Below are 24,679 nucleotides of genomic sequence, written 5' to 3' on the forward strand. Positions count from 1 at the left end.
CCTTAGAGGATAATGGATAAGCAGTTCAAAGTTTGCTCACTGTCTTCTCTTAAATGGTTCTGGCTCAACAGTGGTGTCAGTACAGTGTAAATATAAGCCACTGAAGTCAAATTTCATTCAGCAAACCCCTGACTTTAAATGAATATTTTAAGCTTTCTAGGATGAACACGTCTGAAACTGAAACATTTTTTTTTATTATTCCACTCATTGTGTAAGGCCACAACTTTTTTTTTAACACGCATTTAATCATGGTCTTTAAAATGTCTAGAAAAAAACAGCAACACAGAGTGCTTATCAGATATAAATTTGAGCCATGGGATATAACAGCTGATTTTTAAGTACAGATTTGAAAATTCCGATTTAAGTGTCTGCCACTACAGGGAGCCCAGATAACCACAGTCTCTGTATAACTACACATTGTCCAGGGGAAGTAGTTGAGTTATTTATTTTTTTATATTGCACTTTCTGAAGTGAGAATAATGGCTGTACTGTGATCATTGGTGAACATGCTGAGATCAGATCACATGTTTGCAAAGGAAATGCAGTGCTGCAGTTAAAGTCAGGGTTATTTATTTCCTCACAGTTTTATTCCATACAGCCCCATAGACTGAAGAAGTTTAAACCGGAGTTCTTTTAGTTGAGCTTCTATATGCTAAAATGTTAGCCGAACTTGTTATCAAACGGTGCCGCCGTGTTCTTGTTTAAAAGGTACATTGCATTCTGCCCCTGTGCATGCTAAATGGCCTTGGCGAAAATGTGTTGCTGAGAAGGCCCTAACTCACCTTTCACAGCTCAAGCACTGCTGGCTAAATGAAGTCATCACTTTGCGCTGACAGATTGGACGTACAGACTGAATTTACTCTGCACAGAAAGGCTGGAGGCTTGCTCAGACCTCACTGTTAAATAATGAATAAAGGATATCCTGAATGAGGAATTGCTTTTCTTCAAGCCTGAGTGTTCTCAAGAGGATTATTTTTAATAAAGCTCTGCCGAGTGGAATGAGTATTAATATCTTAGACTATAGGCTTACATCTTGTATAATTAGTTTTGGCTAATATAAATGAAGGCTTTTACTTGTTTGTTCTAAACATATCAGGTATGGCTCTTATTGAAATGTATTGATTACTCCTAAGAGCTCTTAGTTCTGCTATCTTACACTCTCTCTTTCTCTCTCTCTCTCTCTCTCTCTCTCTCTCTCGCTATCGCTGTCTTTTTCTATAAATCGCCTTCTATATCTTTCTCGCTTCACAGACTCCTACCTGTACCCTGGTTTCCAGGGCAACATGTCAGATAATGACACAGCGAGGCTCGGTCTGGACTTCCAGAGAATGTTGCGTATAAACCACATGCTGTACATTGCTGCCAGGTCAGTCTATCATCCCCAGCACCACCAACCTTATACTGCTTTCTGTCTTTGCCCATCAAGCGGAATGATTTTGATCTCGCTTCTAATCTGAATCTGTGCTCACGTCTTATATCTGTCCTTAATCTAAGTGATTTGCAATATCCCCATAATCTTAACCTATTTCATTCAAAACTATTCCTCTGCACTATATGTTAGGTTTTAGTTCTGCATTGAAATTGTTATTAAAAAAAAATGAGCATATTTATGTTGCAGATGCATGCGGTTGTGCAGTCTAACTAAGTAGTAATTAATGGACAGTTGAAACATTATAACTACCAAACAGGTTCCGTGGCCTGGCATTGTTTTTTAATGTTGTAATGTCACCATTTTCTATAATAATAATATTATTATTATTATTATTATTATTATTATTATTAAAATAATTATTCACCCTAACCCTACTATTTAAAAACAAATAAATAAAATCTTATTTTCTTCTTTTGGGAATATATATTTATAGTTTCTAAAATTTGTTAGAATCTGTTATAGATATATATATATATATATATATATATATATATATATATATATATATATATATATATATATATATATATATATATATATATATATAGGCAAAACCTTTTGTTGGTTCATTTTGGTAGTCAGCCACATCAGACGAGTATTTTCTAATAATCCTGTTCTGTAGCAAAGAACATTTTTTATTATTATTATTACTATTGGTAGTTCTATTACTTGTTTTTATCAATCTCTTTTCTCTGGTATATGCTTGTCTGGTCATGTGACTGGTTATACCACCCACATAAAAATATGAGTTTGGGAATAATTGCAGTCTTTTCGAGCTTTTCAAATGTAAACATCTTCGATCACGAATGGTAAAAAAACCATCAGTTCTCATGTAAATGCATTTCAGCTTGAGCTATACATACATTTACCCGAACGTCCTGCATTATATAAAACAGGTGAACTTGGTTGACTGTGGCAAGCAGTGATAAATTGTACACTCCAGGCTTTTTTCAGATCTGCGTTCATCGATAAGCACCTTATCCCTTTTCTAGCACATATACACCCATCTACGATAAGGGCTGCATGATTGAGGCTAATCAGTTTCATTCAGCTGAGGTGACTGACAGAGAACCTTGCTCACTCCTTCTTCTTTCTTTCTTTGGTGTCTTTGAGTCCTTGATTCCTTTGTATTGTGTGTTGCAGGGATCACGTCTTTGTCGTCAATCTTAGTACTTCGACTGAGCAAATCGTCCCTCAGCAGGTAAACCTCTCTCTCTCTCTCTCTCTCGCGCTCTCTCTCTCTCTCTCTCTCTCTCTCTCTCTCTCTCTCTCTCTCTTCTGATGTAATGAGCTGCACCGTGTGGCCCGCAGCTCTCTGAAATGAATAGCACTAATGCTCCCCCTCTCAGCATCCATGCTATGGCTCAGAGCACTTAGCTGCCCCCAGCCCTTCCCCTCCTCCATATCTCATCCCATTTCTCCACTTGTTTGGAACATTAAGGGATTCGAGGTAGCGGTGCGTTTACTGTGAAAGGACAGGGAAGCCAGTAGGAGCGTCTATCCTGTCCCTTTTATGATAACGCCAAGCCAGTTATCATGCCGTGTTTCTGCTTCCTGAAAGCCTGAGCAGACTTCCTCCCAGTTCCACCGTGTCTCCACACAAGCAATTTCTGCATTAAGACGGAAATCATCCAATTAGCGCAACTGAGCATAGTCCTGGTTGGAAGCACATTGAATCAGCTAGAAGAATCACATATGTATCAGAAGTACTTTGAAGCCAGGAGAGAGGGACATATTAAAATGACTTACCTTCAAATATTTAATCTTTTGCCAAGTGAAAGCACTTTGTAGCAATAGATTAGCTGGAGTGTTATGAACAACTGCCTGAAATAGCATAATTTTTTTTTCTTTCTGAATGTATTTGCTTCAATCTGATCGAGTACAAATATATGACATGAAAATGTTTGCAGGTCTACTTTGTGAAATGCTAATGCTCTTTGGGTTTATTTAGGACACATGAGCTCCTGGAGGTTTCTTTTTGTACAGCCTAGGATGGTTGCGTACATTTCTGTATCACTATTATGTATAGAAAGCTACAATCTTTTTTTTTTTAAGTGGAACATAAATACCAAAAATGCAGATTAAATTTTATGTGTTGGACGAGTGCTCCTCCCTTGAGGGCAGTGAGAAAGTGAAGAAGAAATCTTTCAAATTTTTCAACCTAATGACATAACCCAGCACCCTGCCAACACTTATACACACACCACAGCTTGTTAAAGGGCTTATAGATCTCACTCTTTTCCTGTTTGTCATTCCTACTTGTACCTTCTCACACACTGTTTGTTTTCTCAGTATATTGAAGTAAAATAGTTTTTTTTTAATGTGAGATGTTAGAGACATCCCTAGTGATCACTAACACATTATTTCTTTATGTTCTTTTTTTTTTTTTTTTTTTCTCCATATATTTTTTTGGCAGAAACTGACATGGAAGACAAAGGATGTAGATAAATGCACAGTGAGGGGCAAGAACAGCGTGAGTACACAATCTTTCTTCTTTTAAAGCATATTTAGGATATGTTTGTGTTTTTGCTTTCTCAGTTTGTGCTTTCCTCCTTGTTTGCCTCCTTTGCCTACCTCTTTTCTACTGTTTGTACTTGTTTTGTGTGCTTCCCCAGTGGACGCAGCTCCTGTAGTGCAGATTGCTTGTTAGTGGTAGCACCACAGGTGTCCGTTATGGTGACAGACAGAGACACACACACACATGCGAGCGTGTGTGTGTGTGTGTGTGTGTGTGTGTGTGTGTGTGTGTGTGTGTGTGTGTGTGTGTGTGTGTGTGTGTGTGTGTGTGTGTGTATGTGTGTGTGTGTGTGTGTGTGTGTGTGTGTGTGTGTATATATGTATGTATATATATACACACACACACACACACACACACACACACAGAAAGAGTGAGCTCTTGAATGATTACTTGTATCTCCATGAGAGGGAGCTTCCACTGAACTGTGCACAGTAATTATGATAAAACTGTTTGTGTGCTCGTGTTTGTTTGTTTTCGTGTCATTCCACTTTGAGATGCTAAAAGTCTCTTGCCTTTTACAGGATGAGTGCTACAACTACATCAAAGTGCTGGTGCCTCGTAATGATGAAACACTGTTTGCATGTGGGACCAACGCGTTCAACCCCACCTGTCGCAACTACAAGGTAGACTAAGCTCCTCGGCTCACGCACACACACACACACACACACACACACAAACCCGCACACACATGAACGCTGACTCACACACTCATTAATGCCTTCATCTCCATCTGTTACTAGTGGAAGATATAGCAACCTCTCTATCAGAACCAACAGCGTATCTCTATACGTGCTCAAATACACACATGTACACACAAATTTTCTTCAAAACTTCATGCTTGAAAAGACTTAAAAATTAAAAATAAAAAAAAAAGGAAATCACTTGTAAAATTCACTCAAATGCACCAGGTTCTTTTAATAGCACTTGGCACTACTACAGACAGTGTTGGGTGTTGATCATGGAAATGTCCCAGGGTGAGATCAGTGTGTGCAGGACTGGAGCTGTCTTTACTTCCTCACTGCCAGTATGAGCAGAACCATACACCACCCTGTTGAATGTCTTGCACAGCATGCCAAGTGCATCTAAAAATCTTAACAGCTGTCTGGAGGTACAGCCATGCTCAGCTCAGTTTCTACAGACTATCCTCATGTTTTATAGCATTTTAGTTGAGCTCATGGTTGTGCCATGATTCATGGTTTGCACTCTACATGATCTTACAGATTAGATCCACAGAGTCCTGTGTATATGTGTGTGTATTGTGATCTGTACTATCCAGACAAGGAGAAACATGCCTGTGTGTATTGGAAATGTGAATAAAGTTAGAAGAGGTCATCGGGGAGGCAGTATGACGACGCTTGCTCCATGCGTCTATCTGCTTCAGACTCTCCGAGGAGAGCCTGATTTATATTTCACACCTTGGGGCACATCACAATCTCTCTGACTCTCTTTGACTTTCTCCCCCCTTCAGCTTTTAACCCTCTCGTGATTTTTAGCTATGGAAAACGTATGCCTGCGAGCTCCCGCAGAGAGGGGAATTAGTCAGTAAGAGTAAATCAAATCTCTTGGTTCCTTATCCCCTGCTGCACCATGGAAAAAGAATCTTTCCTAAAAACACCGAGCTGAGAGGTTACACCATGGTTTGAGAAGAAGCTCTGAGATATTGTTATGGAAAGGATGTTAGGGTGTGGGTGAATTTATGATTTGATAAGGTGTGGATGTTGCGTTAACGGCACACCCAGCTATTCTTGGTTGAAGTTAGTGGAAACTAAATGTTTTGGAAATCCAGGCAATTAGAGCACCTTTATGATTGTTGGATTGTAGCTTTTTTTTATTGCAGTAACTGTGCAGTAAAGATTAGCATTACGTAACTTTCCAGAGGAGTCGATTTATTTAAAATACTACACTAGCCATCAGAGAGCCAGACACTAGCTATCAAAAACAGTGTCTGAAACACATCTGGTCTAACTCTGCATGCTGGTCCAATGGCATGAGGTTATATTGTTTTGTTGTGAAGTAGACAGGCTGGAAGATTTAATGTTAGATGTTGATTTGTCTCACAAGATAGGGCCGACTTTAGAAAGAGTTAGAGTTAGCATCGTGGCTCTCAGCATCCTGCTTCAAAATAACCCCGGTTAAAAACCCAATATAACAAGTGGCTTCTCCAGAGTTCTAAAACACAGGTTAGAAGGCCTGAATGCTAACGCGGCATGAAACTTGACTGTTAACATGACTGACAGCGAAGTAGAGTTCCTGGTGTTTTTCTGATGAGTTTAATGTTGGTGGTGAGTACAGAGATTTTTTTTTTTTTGACACTTACTGAAATATGGAGCACCAAAGATACTTTTATTTAAAATGGTCTTGAAAAGTTCAAGTGGAAAATGGACTGATATTTAACAAAGTTTTGGAGAGTTCAAGGAAGGAGGTTCAAGATGGGGAAAACTATTTCCCGAGAAGTTTTGGAGGAGACTTAAGGATGTTATGGTGAGGCTGAGTGCAGAAGATTAGTGGGCCAGTCAGAGGTGCATGTGTGTAGGGGTTGTTTGCTTGCAGCTGTAGGTGTGAGCTGAGCTAACAAGGCCAAGCAACTCCTCTTGTTAGTCTCAACCTGAGACATCTTACTGATAGGCGCAGCAGTGTGACTTTCACACTATAGGTCAACACACTCACTTTTTGCTTCTTCCCTGAGATGTGTACTTTATTGCTGAGCGAGTAAAACGGCTGATATTTGGAGTAAAACGGTGTCTATGCCCTGGGATTAGAGCCTGTTATGTCTGCCGAGAGCTGGCCCTCATACAGCATCAATGATGCTGCTGTGAGACTACGATTAAAGATGAAAAGCATTGGAAAATTACAAAAGCTAATTTTGGAGTTTGATTTAAATCATGAAATTTAAAAGATATGCTCTGGAGCATGTGCTGAAGTTAGTAAAGCACAGTAAAATGGCTTCACAGAAACCCTGGATTAGTATTGATATGGACGTGTATTTGTAGTTTTATGATCTTGTTATCATTTCTCTTGCTTATGCTCTCGCCCTCTCACTCTCTGTTTTCCTCTCTCGCTGTCTCTCAGATGGCCACTCTGGAGCAGGTTGGAGAGGAGGTGGTTGGTCAGGCGCGGTGCCCTTTTGAATCGCGCCAATCCAACGTTGGCCTGTTTGCTGGTGAGTTGGCTGAGCCGAGACCATCAGGAGAGAAACATGATCTCACCTTTAATCTTGCCAATATTCTACTGACATTTCACAAAGTTCAGATGCTGCTTCCATGATGCCAGCACACATACAGTCTCAGGAAGCATGCAGTCGTAGGCAGTGAAAGGCCTGAAAGCTTGTGTGATGAATATTAGGTATGTTTGGCCTTTAAAGCTTCTACAATTTTCACACAGGTGGTGATTTTTACTCAGCAACAATGACAGATTTTTTAGCCAGTGATGCAGTGATCTACCGAAGTTTGGGGGAAAGTAGTCCAGTCCTGCGAACCGTGAAGTACGACTCTAAATGGCTGCGAGGTTAGACTTAACATTCTGTCAAAACCTCTTCGCTGTTCCTGACTAAATTGGAACGTTCTGCAAAAATCTTTTGTTTAATTTTTTTTCTTTTTCTTTTAGAGCCTCATTTTCTTCATGCAATTGAGTATGGGAACTATGTGTACTTTTTCTTCAGTGAGATTGCAGTGGAGTACACAACTCTTGGCAAGGTAAGACCCACACAACTCGGCGTGATGCCTCCGCACTTATAAGCACTGTGAGGTGCTGTGAAATGTAGACAGCATTGGCCCTTTGCAATTCTCTAAGCCATCATTTAGAGATAAACGTACATTTTATTATTTACTTATTTACTCACAGTGACTTGCCATTAACTGATTATTTCTGTTTTTTAGGTGGTGTTTTCCAGGGTGGGTCGGGTGTGCAAGAATGATAATGGAGGTTCTCCTAGGGTTCTGGAGAAGTACTGGACATCATTTCTTAAAGCCCGGCTGAACTGTTCTGTTCCTGGCGATTCGTTCTTCTACTTTGATGTTCTGCAATCCTTAACAAATGTGATGCAGATTAACCACAGGCCTGCTGTGCTGGGAGTTTTCACCACACAGGCCAACAGGTGACAACACACTATGAGCTCTCCTCTCCTTTCCTCTCTTCTCCTCTGCTAAATAAATGTCATAGAAAGTAATGAGTTGTTACTATTATACCAACACTTATATTCATTGTAATCTATTTATCATTAAATCCAATTATTGAAGGTAATTTGCATTGTAGCCAATTCTACTGTCAGAACTGTGATTAATCTACATAAAAATGGTTTTCTTTTTATCAGTATCACTGGCTCCGCTGTTTGTGCTTTCTACATGGACGACATTGAGCGAGTGTTTAGTGGCAAGTTTAAAGAACAGAAGACCAGTGAGTCGGCCTGGACCCCTGTACCTGATGAGCAAGTACCCAAACCCAGGTATGTCTATTTTGCAGGGTTAAATGGTCATAGCAGCATTTTTAGCTTCCTCTCTTATCATACAGTAAATGCACTGTATATGAATGATTAAGAGTATTACAGTAGAAATTTATACACCATGAAGAAAAAAAAAAAAAATATATATATATATATATATATATATATATATATATATATATATATATATATATATATATATATATATATATATATATATAATGTTGTCTTGCCAAGGCATTTCTAGGCTGTTCACATTCCGAATAATGCTCAAATTAGAATAGAAAGAGCTGATTAGGATTAGTTGTTTCTCTCAGACTTCAGGCAGAAGATTAGGTGTTTATTTGATGTGAGAGTGGAAAAATTGGATTTGACTGCATGAGTCTTATACTCACAAAACAGACTGGTCAGTCGATTATGTTCTGTAAATGGCACACACGCATCCTTTGTCTGATTAATGCTCAGTTTCTACATAGAACTCTCTGTGTAGCACTCTTGGCATGTTGGGTTGCTTTAGCTCCAATTTCTCTGAAAGAAAACCGGCAGCTTTGATTTAATGACTGCTGAAAGAGATACTGGAATTTCAAATGCTTTTGTGCCTCTGTGTGTCAAAACATTTTTGTTGAAAAGCTTCATGGCTAAATCTCTGCTATCTTTGTGTGTGGATTTAGGCCAGGTTCCTGTGCTGGAGATGGTTCTGCGGCAGTGTACAAGTCCTCGACTTCCTTTCCCGATGAGACTCTCACCTTTATCAAGTCTTATCCGCTCATGGACGAAGCTGTGCCTTCAGTGAACGGGCGGCCATGCTTCACGAGAACTACGAGCAGGTACATGCATGGACATACAAAAAAAAGAAAAAAAAATTCACAGCACTGTCACATCACTATGTCACAGCCGATAGGACAATTGACAGAATGCTTGAGCAAGCTGTAGAATGCCTGCTGGGTATAAGCACACTTTCTCCATCACATCTGTCCCTTGCAATTTTTTTCCCCCCAAACGTTTTATTCCTCTCTGTCAAACTTTCTCTGTCTTCTTCCCTCACACTCTCTCTATCTCTCACACTCTGTTACTCATTCTCACAATCACATCTGTCTCCGACTCTCCTGAGAGACACCACATCTAAACACTACTCAAGAGTAAACACAGACACCTGTGCTGTTTAATACTGTCGGATGCACTGCTGCTCCTGCTGCATGTTTACTAATGAAGCCATGTTCTATCTGCAGATTTAAGTTGACCCAGTTAGCAGTGGATACGGCCGCTGGACCTTACAAGAACCACACGGTCCTGTTCCTGGGTTCGGAAAACGGGCACATTCAGAAGATCCTCGCCAGCATGCACCCTAACTCCACCTACAGCACCCAACTCCTGGAAGACATTGACGTGTACAACCCGAACAAGTGAGCTTGCTTTATCTCGCTCTTAACCTCCCTCTGGAGGAGTGAGGAAGTGTGCACTAGGGGAGTACAGACTTCGTGAGCTCCGCCACTGATTAATTCTGTTTGCCTCTCTCATGGATACAGCTTCTCCCTGGGAATGACATGAGCGGTTTACTTATTTGCTTTACTGGGTTTTTTTATTCTCACTCTGACAGCTCTGTAGCACACAGCAATTATTAGAATGCTGAGAAACACCCACGTGCCAGAACTGAAGCATTACACACACATTACAAAGAGCTTTGTTCCTCCTGCACCTTCCTCCCCAGCCCCACAATTTATCTCCCCCTCTATTCTTCTGTATCTCACACTTTCACATCTGAGGAGTGAGGGAGTATTCACTATGGAAGTAAACACTCGGTGAGCTCCACCACTGATTAATTCTGTTTGTGTCACACTGGGCCACAACGCCTCCAGAACCCGCTAGACACACACGGTGGTCTAGTTTACTCCCTGTGTCTCTTTTTATACACACATTCAAATTTCCTTACTCTCATCTGTACACACTAAGGCATTTTATTCAAACAACAAGCTCCGTCATATAGTAAACAGGGTGCAGAGAAAAGCAGTAGTTTTATCCTCCCGTTGCCTTTTTCCATTAGTCTGCGGCTATACATTGTCTTCCAGATAAAGTAAATCATCCTGGGTGGCCTCATATATGGGACACTTATAAATGATTTTATTCTTTACCACACCAGTCAAAAGATTACAATATGTGCAGGCTGTAAATGTAAAGCGTGCACTTTTATTGTGATACTGTTTTCCTGTGAAACTTGACATGATTTGGATCTTTCGTTTACACTGACACATGCACTGTGGCTGAAGTGGTAGCACAGCGGTCCTGCTGGGCCCTTGAGCCACGTCCTAAACTGCTCAGTTTTACTGTATAATTAAAATAATTAAAATAATTGTAATTTTCTCTGTCATAAATGTAATTAAAATGATAGAAAATTTTATGTTTTGACTGATTGATTTAGAAAGATTAAAAAAAAAAGTCTTTTATGCCTTTTATGTCTTTGTCTTTTATGCTTATGAGCAATTTTCTTACCGCTTGTTAGATGCAATATACGTGGGGAAGACCGGAGGATTCTGGGACTGGAGCTGGATAAGGACCATCATGCCCTGTTTGTGGCCTTCTCTAGCTGTGTGGTACGTGTACCTCTGAGTCGATGTGCTGACTACGGAACCTGCAAGAAGTGAGTAGCTCTGAACACTTACCGTACATTGCACCCACTGTACTGTTGTTTTCTTAAATCTAATTGGCCAAAAGGTGCTAATCAATTTTTGATAGCAGTGGCTTACACAGTATTAAATTATTTAAATATTATACTTATTTAAATGTGTATTGAACAAATAAATATAAATATGGTTAGTACAAGTGCTTCATTTTTTATATTATTTATAGCAATTTTATATCATAGGCTCCAGACAGATCATCTATGCTACGTCTAAAGATCAAAATAATTTGTTGGTTTTTATCAAAGAAAACGTATATATGGGTTGATATGGATCGGTCTGAAAGGAGTTGCTTAATCAGCATTGATAGAAATATTTTTGGCTGTCAGCACTTTCTACAATAGGATAGTCAGAGGAGTTTCTTGCTTCTTGCTAAAATGACAATCTGAGATTTTTCATTAACTTGAGCAGAGAGTTTAAAAATGAGAGAGGCTGGTAAGGGAGTGACTGTTTATAGCTGTTACACTATAAGTGATAACAGGATCTTGTTTGTCTAATGAGCGTCTCACATCATTAAATGTAGCTATAAAATGTTTAAAAGCGTTGTTGTTGATTTGATAAATTCAAGTTTGTAATCGTTGAGAAATCCTTTTGGTATAAGAGGTATACAACACTTTGGGAGTTGTTTTTAAAGAATCCACTTTACGGAGGTAGAATCACTCTGTAGCCCACACTGCACTGTAATGGATTATTTTACTATGGCAAAGTCATGCTCTTTTCCTGATTTAATTTGCACTTCTTCTGAATGTTTATTTCTCACAGATGCTTTCTATAGTCCTGACATTGCCGTAGTTATAATAATGAATAGTCTGCGCCGGGGAGAAGTGAAAAATTGTGATATGTGGTATGAGTGGTGACAATCACGTCAATCATTACCTCTTACAGACCACTAAAACTTTTATAGATGCATTTTTACCATTACAGATGCTTATCCCCTGAGGTTGACAGGAAATCCTGAGGTTGAGAAGTCTGCACTTTTTTGCAGAGACAAGCACATAAACACTGATAAGCTAGGCCATATGTAGGAGAGCAGCAGAGCACTGCAGCTGTCTGGGTGCTGGGTTCTGTGTAGTTAATGGAAATGGGGACGTGTTTCTTCTACAGCGTGATAAAATGTCCCTCTCCACCAAGACGCCACCAGCCAAATTGCACACGCTCAAATTGGAACCATCTGATTGGCTAAAAGCCAGTAACAATCAGACCAGAGAGGCTGTGTTTTTTTTTTTTTTTTTTTTTTCTTCCTCCTTCTGCAAATAGAGGACGTGAAAGCTGATTCTGGAAACAGGCTCTGTTTCACTTCATAGTGATCCCCAAATCCTATCACAGGATTTGACCAAGAAGAGGGCGCACCTTGGCTGGGATTATGGGTCGGTAATCGCTGCTGCCTCCCATTCCCCATTTCACAAAAGTGCTTTTGCTTTATAGAAAAGGTGTGCTATAAACTGCACGTCTTAGTCACCAGTTCACTCTAGAAAAAGCAGAGTAAAGACCTATTCACGTAGGGAAATAGTTTAAAAGGGAAAGGATCCCTGTTCATTAATTTTTTTTTTACAATTAGTGCCAGCCAAAGATGCAATGTAAATAACGACAATAAAAGGCACAAGGTACAATAGACCGAGATCTAATTCAGCTCATAGTACAAATGGCTTATCCTAGTTCTTTCAAATGATAAACTAATTTTACAGTAATTGTGTTTGCATAGTTTATACTAATGTGGTGGTAATGAGAGCTAAGTGTTAGGATAGAGAAGTGAATTGGTAGAAAGTTTGTAAACAGTAAACAGCTGAATGTAGAGATACAGAAGGCACAGCGGCTACAAGAGCAGCTATCGATCAGAGAAATAGAAGAAAGCATTGTGTTAGTATAGTTTGTTTTTCCAGACTCCTTGATTTTGTTACTCTCTGTCACTCAGTCTCCCACTCAACCAGTTTCTCCCAAACCACACACTACCGACTATCCACACATTATTTTCCTTTTTCCTCTCTCCCTTCCACTCCTACTGCTTTCTTTCTCTCTCTCTCTCTCTCTCTCTCTCTCTCTCTCTCTCTCTCGCTCTGGCTGTCTTATGCGCTCTGCCATGTCACTGAGTCCCAGTTGGGCTCTGGCAGCCATAGCACACCTGTCAATCACATACACGTGTGCGCACACATTCATGAACTCGCATCTGGCTCTCAGGCAGTTTCACTGACAGTCCCTCTATCTTTCTCTTGACACCTTTCTCTCTTGCTGTCTGTCTCTCTCTCTCTCTCTCTCTCTCTCTCTCTCTCTCTCTCTCTCCCTGCTTTATTCGGCTGACCCTGTGACTGGCTATCCTCTCTGACACCCTTGGTCTATTATTTGGGTGGGGCATTTATGAAGCATGAAGATGAAAATTCAGAGTGAGAAATACAGTCTCGTTTCAGCCCATCTGCTGTGAATTAACTGTGTTATGTGTTTGTATTTCAGAAGCTGTTTGTCCTCACGAGACCCTTACTGTATTTGGCTGAAGACGGGAAGTTGTGCCACTGTGGCGCCAGGACTAAAGTGAGTTACAGATTACAGCATCCTGCTGTTTGGCCTCTTTATTATAAAGTTACAGTCAAATAAAAGATTACAGAAAGCTGCTGTACACAGGTCAATGAATGAATGCGCAAAGGTAAAAAAGAATGCCTTTCATGTATTTTTTTTTTATTTTTTTATTTAATGGTCCTGTTAAGGAAAATGCTCTTGAGTAGGGTTCACTTTATCCTGAAGGACAAACCACAAAATCCATTAGTTTTTTTTTATTTTTGTGTTTGTTTTTATAATTATTCTTTTTTTTTCTTTATTACATAGCATTGAATGGAATGATAATTGAAATATCCTTTCATAAGAACTAAACCTGGAATACAAATGTCAATATTAATAAATCATGATTAATCTCATAATAATGTTAATACTTAAAAATAAAAAATCAATATAATTGCAAGAAATAGAAACAATACATTTTTAGAATGATAATATTGGAATATGCACTGACATTTTAAACTTGCATCATATTCAGTTCTGTGCAAAAGTCTAAGGCAGGTGTGAAATATGCTGTAAAGTAAGAATACTTAAAATTGAGAGGAAAAAAAAAGTTTTATTTTTATTTATTTATTTTTATTATCATTATTATTTTTAGCAATTAACAAAACGGGAAATAAATGTACAGAAGAGAAAATTAAATCAATATTTGGCTTTGCCTTTCCCAGTTAAACAGAATCAGTTCTTCTAGGTGCACTTGCACACAGCTTTTGAAGGAACTCGGCAGGTAGGTTTTTGCTAACATGTTGGAGAACTAACCACAGATCTTCTGTGGATATATGCTGCCTTAAATCCTTCTGTCTCTTCATCTAATCCCCGACAACCTCAATGATGTTGAGGACTCTGTGATTTCTCTATGCTAAAGATACAGTAGTTCTTAAAAACATTGGCTGTATGTTTAGTGTCATAGTCCTGCTGCAGAATACATTTGAGGTTAATCAGATGCATCCCTGATGGTATTGCATTAATGGATAAGTATCTGCCTCTATTTCTCAGCATTAAGGACACCAATAATCCTGACCAAATTGCTAACTCCATTTGCAGAAATGCAGCCCCAAACATGCAAGGAACCTCCACCATGCTTTACTGTTGCCTGCAGACACTCTTTGTACCTCTCTCCAGCCCTTTGACAAACAAACTACTTCCTGCTACAGCCAAATATTTCTCATTTTGGCTCATCAGTCCAGACCATCTGCAACCATTTTTCTGCACTCCAGTTCCAATGTTTTCATTTATAGTAGTGTTACTTAGCCTTGTTTCCACGTCTGAAGTATTTTTGGCCGCGGTTCTTTCATGAAGACCAATTCTGGCCATACTTTCCTGGAAAGTAGATGTGTACCACTGGTCTCTGTCACTTTTTTGCTGATGGCACTGCTGGACATTTTCCAATGTCAAAGGAAAATAAGCATGATGTGTCTTTCATATGCTGCAATAAGTTTCCTTGGCCGACCACTGCGTCTGCGGTCCTCAACATTGCCTGTTTCTTTGTGCCTTTTCAAAATAGCTTGGACAACACATCTTGAAATCCCAGTCTTCTTTAAAATCTTTACCTGGGAAAGACATTACTCATACAGTATAACTACCTTGTGCCTTGATGCTGTGCTCAGTCTTGTCATGGTTTCTGACCTGTGACATGAAACTGTCTTCCACAACCTCACCTTAGTAGCAGAGTTTGGCTGTTCCTCCCTCAGTTTTAAGTCTCCTTTACTGCTGTTTGCTACGTAAGAAATAGATAATCAGTAGCACTTGCTAGGTATAATTAGATAATAATAGACTTGCAAGTGTACAAAGCGTGCAAGTGTAAGAATCGATGCTAGTTCGAAGCTAGAGGGTAGCCACACCAAATATCGATTTGATTAAAAATAAACAAAATATATATATATATTGAAGGCATTCTTACTTTATAGCATTTCTTTACACCTGCCCAAATCATTTGCACAGTACTGCAGAGCTTAAAACAGAAAGTGATTTATTGCTTAAAGTATAAAAGTTTAATTGTATAAAGGTTTGTGTTATGTCCCCCAGTGGGGGTCATTTTGCTTGTGTATTTTTTGATGCTTTATTTTAAAAGTGCTGTGCTGTGTTTTCATTCAGCGCTCTGCTGCCTGCCTCCTCAACATTTAATTCATGTTATCCAAAATAATGTGCTTCATTGAATCAGTATTAATTATATGCCAACATCTTGCACAAATTTGGGTCTCCTGTTCGGGAGCATGTCAAAACGTTGATGAAGCCAAGGTGTACAGCCGTCCTTTTTGTTTGGTGGCAAGCAGGCTAAAGGAAATAAATGGGTGTGAGGCATGCTTGCACCTATGCAGGGATATCGATCAAATGCAGCCTGGTGTCATTTATTTGTCCACACAGGACCAAATGTATGTGTCACAAGCTTCTATTGACCAGCCATTACTTTCAACCAGGGGAGGAGGGAAAAGCCTCAATCTATCTCACACTTTGTCTGTATGCATGGAATCGAAAGTAATGTTCAGCTCAATGGCTTTCAGCCACCATGCCTGTGTATGCCAAACCAGCACCTTAGAGAGTGAAACAGTAAGCGAGAGATTGAGATAGAGTGAGAGAAAACTGTTAGCTGTTAGCCTTACCACCCAGCAGGCCTTTAGCACCTTTGTCCCACTGAAACATGGCTGCTACTCTAAATCACTGCGAGTGCTTATTTTCTCATCACAAATTTGGCTGTAAATTACGCTGTGGAGTTAGTCAAGGCATGTTGCAGGCTCGGGTATGCTATCTAAATGTGAGTATTGATCTCTTTAAATAGCGCTTCAGAGTTATTGCCTCTAAATCACATGACTATCTTCTGTTTGTGATATTTACCGTAGGCTTCACCAGCCTCCTGCTAATGAAATGTGTGGAATGTATTAATAGAAGTTCCATAAAGTTCCCTGGCAAGCAAGATAGCTTGACAACTTATTGACCTTGTTTGGAAAAATCGGTGCTCTGTCTCAGTCAGATAGAGTTGTCAATAGTTTGTTCCCGTCAAGGCTAATGTGAAAGCATAGCAGTGAACAGTATTATGAATTATACAATGGCATATTTTGGCCGTATAGCACACAGTTCCTTTAGGTTCTATTGTCTCAGGGTTTTTTTTCCCCTTGCCAACATCATCTGCAGCTTGTTAATTAAGGAATAAATGTATCCTACTGTGTTCATTGTTAAACCTGCTGTAGAAATAGACTCTAACTGAATAATATGCCACAACCAATCATGAGTTTGGGTTTTAACTTGAACTTAGCCATCTTCAAAAATGACCTTTGATTCGGACAAAAGCCTACTCGTGCACCTCTTCTCTGCAGCGCAACCTGCACTGTGTTATGGCTAATATCATTTAATAGAGCTTCAGAACTAACTGAAACCTGGCCATGACACTTGGTGAGCACAATGCTGCAGGACACGAGCGATTCCAGACCGAGGCCTCCAATCAGCCAGACAAGTCGTTCATCAGGGTTTAGCAGGACAGTGTCATCTGTACATTAATGATGTGCTGCTTCCTTGCTGACACAACATGGTTATTTATGCTCCCAGTAAATAGCCTGCACAGCTTTGTCCAATCATTTCCAGCACTGGTCATTACAGGGGGAGAGAAAATAGTTCACCCTCACCCTCTTTTCACCTGCTGACTCCTGGGTAATTTATGTCCTTGGTAGGTCAAGCTGTGGCTTAATAGCATTGTTCCTCAGAGAACAGAAAGTGCTCTGTTGTAAGTCTTTGGTATGGTTGGGTAAAAAGTTTCAAACTAATTTAAGCCAAGTACACTTGCCTTGATGTGAATGCAGTGTTAATATATCACCAGGAAATTATTGGTGAAGCATCCAGTGCCCTCTTTCTGTTTCATTAGTACTCAATTTTATTTAATGTCTATTCAATTGTTAATCAATTATCAATGATATTAATAAGTTTTGGGTTTTAGTGTAGTGAGGGTGGAATGCTACAACTCAGCTGAAGTCAATATGAAGTCTGAATAATAGTCTTTTGGAGATGGCACTTTGCTTTGATTTCCCAGGTTTTTGTACCAAAACCAAGCCCCCCCCTGTTTTTTCTTTTTTTCTTTTTTTCTTTGATGTGTTGTTTGCTGAACCACAACCAGCTCAATCTCGAGCGAACTCTTAGGGGATCTGCTAAAGATAGCAGCTTACGCTGTTAGATCCACTAGCTTTATGACGGGTTTGTGTCTTTTCAAAACCTTTGACCATTGAGAAACAGTGTTACTCACTCTCATACCATCCGAGACTGAGGTAGACTCTACCTGAATGCATTTTTAGGATTGTTTTGCGAAGCTTATTTCTTCTATTTGTCAAAGGATTTTGGTCCATTTCTCCATTCGCAACATTTTAAACTCTTTAGTGCTTAGAGGTAATCAGGTCTTGGGATAAAATGTCAGCAGAATAAATGATGCCATAAATCTTCACAAGAGCCCCAGAACCAACAGCTACAAAACTGCACTAAAGCACCAGCGATCCACCTGCAAGTATCACAGGGGGTATTAGTTCCCTCACTATAACATGCTGATGAGATGTAAAATCTTAGGTTTGTCTAATGCTAATTGTAGCATTAATGATGCTTGGTGGAATTTTAAGTGGACGATTTTGTGAGGTGTTCTGAGGATAGTCTTCTTTTTTCCCTGCGATGCTTCCAAACAGCTTGTTGGTATGAAAGTGGAGTTTATTACTTTATTTTAAAACTTGACAACCACAGTATTCAGCTAAACTGTGCTATTCTCAGCATGCGATCTTTGCATTTTTTTTTTCTCATTGTGCTCAAGTGTCCAATTCCTAGCACATTTTTTACGACTGTTTCAGAGACATGAAGCTTTTTGTTTTGGCCCTACTTTGCATAATGGTATTTTTTTTAAGTGCTTATGCATTTTTCGAATCCATTATCTGATTTGTAAAAGTCTCTTTTGTGTTTAAATTTTTTTGTGATCAAAGGTTTCCCACAGTAATGGATGACAAAAGGACTTTGTGTGTGCAACCCCATATTTCCCCAGGGAAACGGAACATAACGACAACAATGCGTGTTGTCTACGTGATTATGCATGATTTAAAAAAGAATTGTTTGCTTGGGTGTAATACATTTGCACTGAATCCATACTTCTGTTCTGAAATTGCGCATGCACGTGGGTAACTGACAGACTGCCGCTTATTATAAGGGAGTATCGTATAAATTCCCCGTTTCTGTCCCTTGCTCTCAGAGGTTAATGAAAATACGGGATGTAAATTGTGTTGAGGGAAGAGGCCAGATAGATTGAATATAGAGTACACAAGATCTTTGTGTCAGCTGAAACAGCATGTTGCTGCTGCATAGGCTATACTACCTAATGCACTATTTCATTAATTTTTTATTTTTTCCCTGTTTTTTAATCTGTGTAGATCGTTCTTATATAAAAGCAAATGGTGCAGTGGTCAAATCTGTGCTCCTCCAGATGACACTCTGGAATTTAGCTGCTACTATGGCTGGGCAATATGATGATAAAACACTTGGACTGTCATTACTGTGGTAGTGTTTTTATAACACTAAACAACTCTCCTGCTTGATACACTGCCCCATGAATTATAATTCAGGATGTAAAGGAAGTCAAAGCGTGAGTAAAACAAAATGGCATAATTCACAGCATGTGACACATTAGCATCTTGATGCTTTTATAGATTTAAAAATGTGTTGTATGGAAACCATTGCTGCTAAAACAGCTTCCATTCTTCTGGGAAGAATTTGTTAGATTTCGCAGTGTGGCTGTTGGAATTTCTGGCTATTTAGGTACAAAAGCATTAGTAAGGTCATGTGTTGATGTTAGGTGAGCAAGCCTGCAATGCAGTCTGTGTTTAAGTTCATCCCAAAGGTGTTCAGTGGGGTTGAGGTCAGGGCTTTGACCACTCAAGTACTTCTTCTCCGACCATGGCAAACCATGTCATGATGGACCTTGTTTTTGTGCATAGACCACTGAAATGCTAGAACAAGGCCTTATTGCCTGTGTTTGTGCACTTGGATTTCCCACTTGGATAAATCAAGTGTCTGTCTCTCTGTCTGTCTGTAATGTATTTTATATTACAGTACATTGTACCATGCATGATTTACATTATAACTAGTTTATTTAGCAATTGTTTATATTTTTACAGTCTTACTAAAGTATGTGTATGTGAAAAATAAGATTAAATATTGTGATGCCTATATCTTAAATGTTATGGTCATTTTCAAAAATAATTTATTTTATTTAGAATTTCTTTACAAACTATCCCCCTTGTCTTCTTTTCAATGTTTATTTTTATAAACATCAAATAAAAATTATTGACCTAGAGGTTTATTTCTAAATGCATCACTTCTGTTCTCCTGCTAGTTTGCTAGGAAACTTAAATTGTGATGCATGTTGAGTATCAAATATCATATGATTGTTTTTTTATATTATATTTAATATTACCCGCCTCTTGGCTATCTGTTCACCAATTAAGATCAAGATGGTGAATGACTAATGCATGTGTAATGCAAGTGCAATATTATGGCTTTCTCCTATACCAGGTTATAATCTTATACCATAACATGCGAAAGTTTGTGATTTTGCTGGGTTTGCTGGGTTGTTGCAGTCTCGTCAAAACTGCTTTAGACACTTTTATACTTTTCATGAATGTCCTAATGCAGCTGATCAGAGTTGGCACTAGAAAAGTGAATATCTTCTATATTCTGAAATGGAGAATATGACACAATGATGAGGGAGGTGCAAAACTCATTGTCCCCAGCCTGCAGAAACATTGCTGCTGTAGAGCTGTCAGACAAAGCAGTGAGGCCTATTTTAGGAATTTCAGCATAATTCTAAGCTTGAGTGCACTGTGAAACACAGAATTGGTTTAGGACATGAGAAAATGACATTTATCAGATGGACAGTTTGAAATGAACTATTGAGTAGTCTCGCAGGGCCAGGCATTATCTCTATACTGCAAAGGAAAATGTTGAATATAGTATAAGATTATCACAAACCAAATCTAACCAAATTAATGATAAACATATATATATGTTAATTTTATGAGAGGAAATGCAACCTAGATATGACTACATTCAAGGTATAGCCATTTGCTAATATTACATTTAACAATTATTACATTTAGTGACATGTGAGAAAAGAACAGAGTGGTTTGCTGACAGAAAAATATAGTACCGTGAGAACAAGCAATGTAAATATGCCATGACCTAGATAAGCATGTACACTACATGCCCAGTAGTTTTTGGACTGTGTTATCTGAACATAACACACACATGCTTTTTAAACATTCCAATCCATATTCTGTCCCTCTTTGCTGTTATAGTGCTGTTTCTGTAACTAGCACTCTTCTGGGAGTGCTTTACACTAGATTGTGGAACATGGCTTTTGGGATTTGCTCATTTAGCCACAAGAGTAATGAGTTCAGAGGCTGATGTTTGGTGAAGAGGTCTTTGTGCTGTGTGGTGTAACCTATCCCAAAGGTATTTGGTGGAGTTGAGGTCAGAGCTCTGTGCAGGCCATTTGAGTTCCTCCACTCAGAACTCTGCACATCATGTCTTCTCCGATATTGTCGTCAAGCTGGAACACGTTTAATAATAACCTCAATCTCCGGAGGTTGAGCTGGGTTTTAGAGGGAAATATTGTATGCAGTTTATTAAAACAACAATTTATATAATTTGGAGGAAATTACTATTATTGAATATAATTTAAATATTTCTCACGTATTCTTTCTATTCTTAGTGATTTTTTTTTTGTTTTTTTTATTGTGTGTGCTGTAATTGTTTTCAGAAATTTATAAAGGATTTTCATTTTTCTGGTGAGCATAGGTTGTTTTCGAAAGACTGAGATGTATTCTCATTAGACATCTCAATAAAGGGCTTGCGAGAGTCGTCCAAATTTACCCTAATTGTTTATTGTGAAAAGTAGCGATATGGCAGCATAAAGGCCAAATGCAGAATTTGTAAAACCAGAGTGCAAACTTTATTAAGATTCAAACTCTGAATGCCCTCATAGGCTGTGGTCAGACAAGTCCAAGATAAAACTCATTGGTCATGCACCCCAAGAGCATCTTGATAAAGTGGCAAACTACATCAAATCAACCCAACTATAAACCAAAGACAATTCCATTTCGAATCCAGACACGACCAGACCATATATACAAGATGTCGTATTGGACACTCCAGGCTCACACTTTCCTGCTAAACGGAGAAGAACCCCCAACATATCATCACTGTACAAAAAACATAAACATATTATTGGACTGCAATACACTTAAAAACACAAGACCGCTCTTCTACTCAGAAAGGACATATGAAGGAATCTTCCCAAAGTTATTACCAAAGAAACTCTGCCATAATCAAAATCTTTAAAATGCTATAACATCTCATCTTGCTATAAAAATAGCTACCACTGGCATTAAATAACAATAAACAACCAAACACACCAATAGAAAAATGCTTGGCTCTAAATGTGGACCTCATACAAAGGAAACACATCTAATGCCTGCTGTAAAACATGGATCAATGTGGCTTTGCGGCTGTTTTGCGGCTGGTGGTTTTTGGGGCTTTTCTGAAGATTAATCATCATGCCTGGCAAGAAGGTTCAGGCTTGGCCAAAGCCAAACATACTTCTGAAGCAACACAGAAATGGTAAAAGAAAGATCAAATAACTGCAAAAATTATTTAAATTTCTGTCATGCAGTGGAGTCTGAGGAAGCTGCAAGTGCAGGTTTGGCGAACAGTTAACAAATATGAAATAAAAACTCATAAACAAGAGCAGATTGAAAGTCAGTTGATCAGCAAACATGGTCAAATCCAAAACCTAGGCAATGAGGCAGAAAAAAAAACAAGATCATGCTAAGCATTACTTTGTAACAGGTCGAATGTTCAAACTTTTTATGTAGTTGTGATTAGAAAAGAGTGTGCATGATTAGAACTCAAGTGACTGTAAATGTGATGGTGGAGTGTTTCGCTGGGTTCATAGTCTATGGCACCTATGATTGTAGGCTGCAGTGTGTTCTGGGAAGTGGAGTATCTGGCTGAAGCTGGCACTGACTTGACACACAATTTAAACCGAAAGCGTGCAGAGAGAATTCCACATATGCAAACTTCGATTAGTTTAAAGTGTTTCCATTAGAGGTGTGGACCAAAATCCTGCTGCAAGTATTTCCTCTCAAGGTGAGACGTAAACAAAATAACACTTGGCACTGTTATTCTGTCTGGAACAAGAATTATAAAACATTAATTTTAAGAGGGCTGATCAGTTTGAAGCCAGCATTTTGTACATCTCATCATCTCATTTATTTTTTTTATTAAAAGAATGCAATGTCCTTGTGGATTTAAGCTCAGCTTACTTCTTGCATAATAAATATATTACTTATGCAATATAATATTCATATATTGTATTTGTTGCTCATTTCAATGAAGGCTGTCATTAATTCTCAGGGACATGGTATGTCATTAGTTATGCATGCATGATAACTTCTAACATCTAACATATTAGATTTTGCCTTGTGCAGTTAAATAATGATCAAACTCATGTTATGAATTCTTTCTATCCATCAACATGCTTGCTACATCGCAAGCAATCATCAGAAATGAAAAAGATGCCACATGCAACAGATTTTTTCATTGTGCACTTTGTGAATCAAATCAAAAACCCGTTTCCCTTGCTGCCGTTCCCATACAGCACAGGTGTTTCTGCAGCCTGACAAATGCACCGTGACTAGGTGGGAAATAATTGCTGCTAATTGCAATTAATAATTGCCGTCACAATGCCATGCTAAATAATTGCAGTCATAATCTCTGTAACAGCTTCGCAGCTCCAGGGAGCATGTGCACCCTTTTGATTGTTCCTCCCACCATGAATAAGATGGCCTCCGCGACATAACAGATGATGCCATTCATCCACACCTTCTCTGCCATTCATTTGCCTGACTGTCTCGGCCAAAAGAGTCGACCTTGAAAAAGACAGCACACAAATTGCATTTCCCTTTTAGTACTATTCGAGCTCAGACAGATAGACAACAGGTCTGTTGTCCTGTACTTGACAGCACAGGCAATTAAGGGTGTGAAAGAAGAAAGGGATGATGCAGGTAATAATTCTGTTCTTTCTCTTTGTGTTTTTTTTTTTTCTCAGATCAGGGTTTGAGCAGGATGTGGAGAATGGCTTCTCGCAGTTTCCCGACAGCTGCCACGGTGAGCACAAACCTCCAGCGTCCAATGTCCTAGTATATACACTTTGTACACTTTCAGCCTGAATGAATTTAATCCCTGTTCATAACTGATATTCGACATTAGCCAAGACCTATGTGGATATATTACATCTGTTGTGCTAATAGCTTTAAGACTAACAAAACACTGAGTCGCCAGTGTTGCTAGGTTCACACTTTTCATGTGGAATCCTGCTATTTTTTTTTATTTTAATGGTTTTATTTGTTTTTGTTTGTTTGTTTTTTTTTAAACTGTCCAGACATGCATTTGATGCATAATGGTAGTGTTTTATATTTTATGTGGCTTAGTATATATATTTTTTTTATTAGATCCAGTAGATCAACATTTTAAAATGTTCTTACCAGACACTTAGTCTCATATACTATATAAGCAGAGGCTATTTGTGTCTTTGATTTGGTTAACTCATTGTCACTAGGAACGATCTGAGACAATTACAGCATCTTGGTAAAAATTATGGAACATACCTTTTTACAATATTACATTAAAGAATATTGAATGAAGTTACAGTTATATATTAGAGAACATGTTTCAGTGCACTTTGATGTTAGGCTTTAAAATATGGTTTGGAAGATGTACATGTTGAGTTTGGTAGTATATTCTGCATTCAGCTATCAGAAAGCATCATACAGGTTTACTGTTATTTTAAAGGGCACAAAAGTTCAAAATGTGCACAACAAAATCAGCAGGCATGAGCTTGAAACCGTATTATGCTATACTTTTATATCATCTATTGTATCATATATTGTCATGGACATTATAATCCTGTATTTAATGTTTGACAGAATATTTTATAGCCCTCTGCACTGTAAACATAGTTGAAGCTATTGCGAGAGACTAATTTGCATTTTTTCATACCC

The 24,679-nt window shown here is 38.7% G+C and overlaps 1 protein-coding gene across 7 annotated transcripts in view; it reads left to right on the forward strand.

Moving 5' to 3' along the window:
* Positions 1-24,679, forward strand: part of sema6e (sema domain, transmembrane domain (TM), and cytoplasmic domain, (semaphorin) 6E) — a 124,012-nt gene that overhangs the window by 83,306 nt on the left and 16,027 nt on the right. For 6 of the 7 annotated variants that reach the window (XM_046846362.1, XM_046846367.1, XM_046846363.1 and 3 more), the window contains 14 exons: positions 1,252-1,366; positions 2,576-2,633; positions 3,849-3,905; positions 4,472-4,573; positions 7,020-7,110; positions 7,332-7,454; positions 7,554-7,642; positions 7,826-8,043; positions 8,260-8,391; positions 9,060-9,215; positions 9,618-9,791; positions 10,886-11,023; positions 13,509-13,586; positions 23,728-23,786. In XM_046846362.1, coding sequence (XP_046702318.1) covers positions 1,252-1,366; positions 2,576-2,633; positions 3,849-3,905; positions 4,472-4,573; positions 7,020-7,110; positions 7,332-7,454; positions 7,554-7,642; positions 7,826-8,043; positions 8,260-8,391; positions 9,060-9,215; positions 9,618-9,791; positions 10,886-11,023; positions 13,509-13,586; positions 23,728-23,786 — 1,590 coding nt within the window. Of the gene's footprint in view, positions 1-1,251; positions 1,367-2,575; positions 2,634-3,848; positions 3,906-4,471; positions 4,574-7,019; positions 7,111-7,331; positions 7,455-7,553; positions 7,643-7,825; positions 8,044-8,259; positions 8,392-9,059; positions 9,216-9,617; positions 9,796-10,885; positions 11,024-13,508; positions 13,587-23,727; positions 23,787-24,679 lie in introns of those variants that run through there. The other variant, XM_046846369.1, reaches the window with a different exon arrangement.

The sequence above is a fragment of the Silurus meridionalis genome, chromosome 4, assembly GCF_014805685.1.
Source record: "Silurus meridionalis isolate SWU-2019-XX chromosome 4, ASM1480568v1, whole genome shotgun sequence".
Taxonomy (NCBI): Eukaryota; Metazoa; Chordata; class Actinopteri; order Siluriformes; family Siluridae; genus Silurus; species Silurus meridionalis.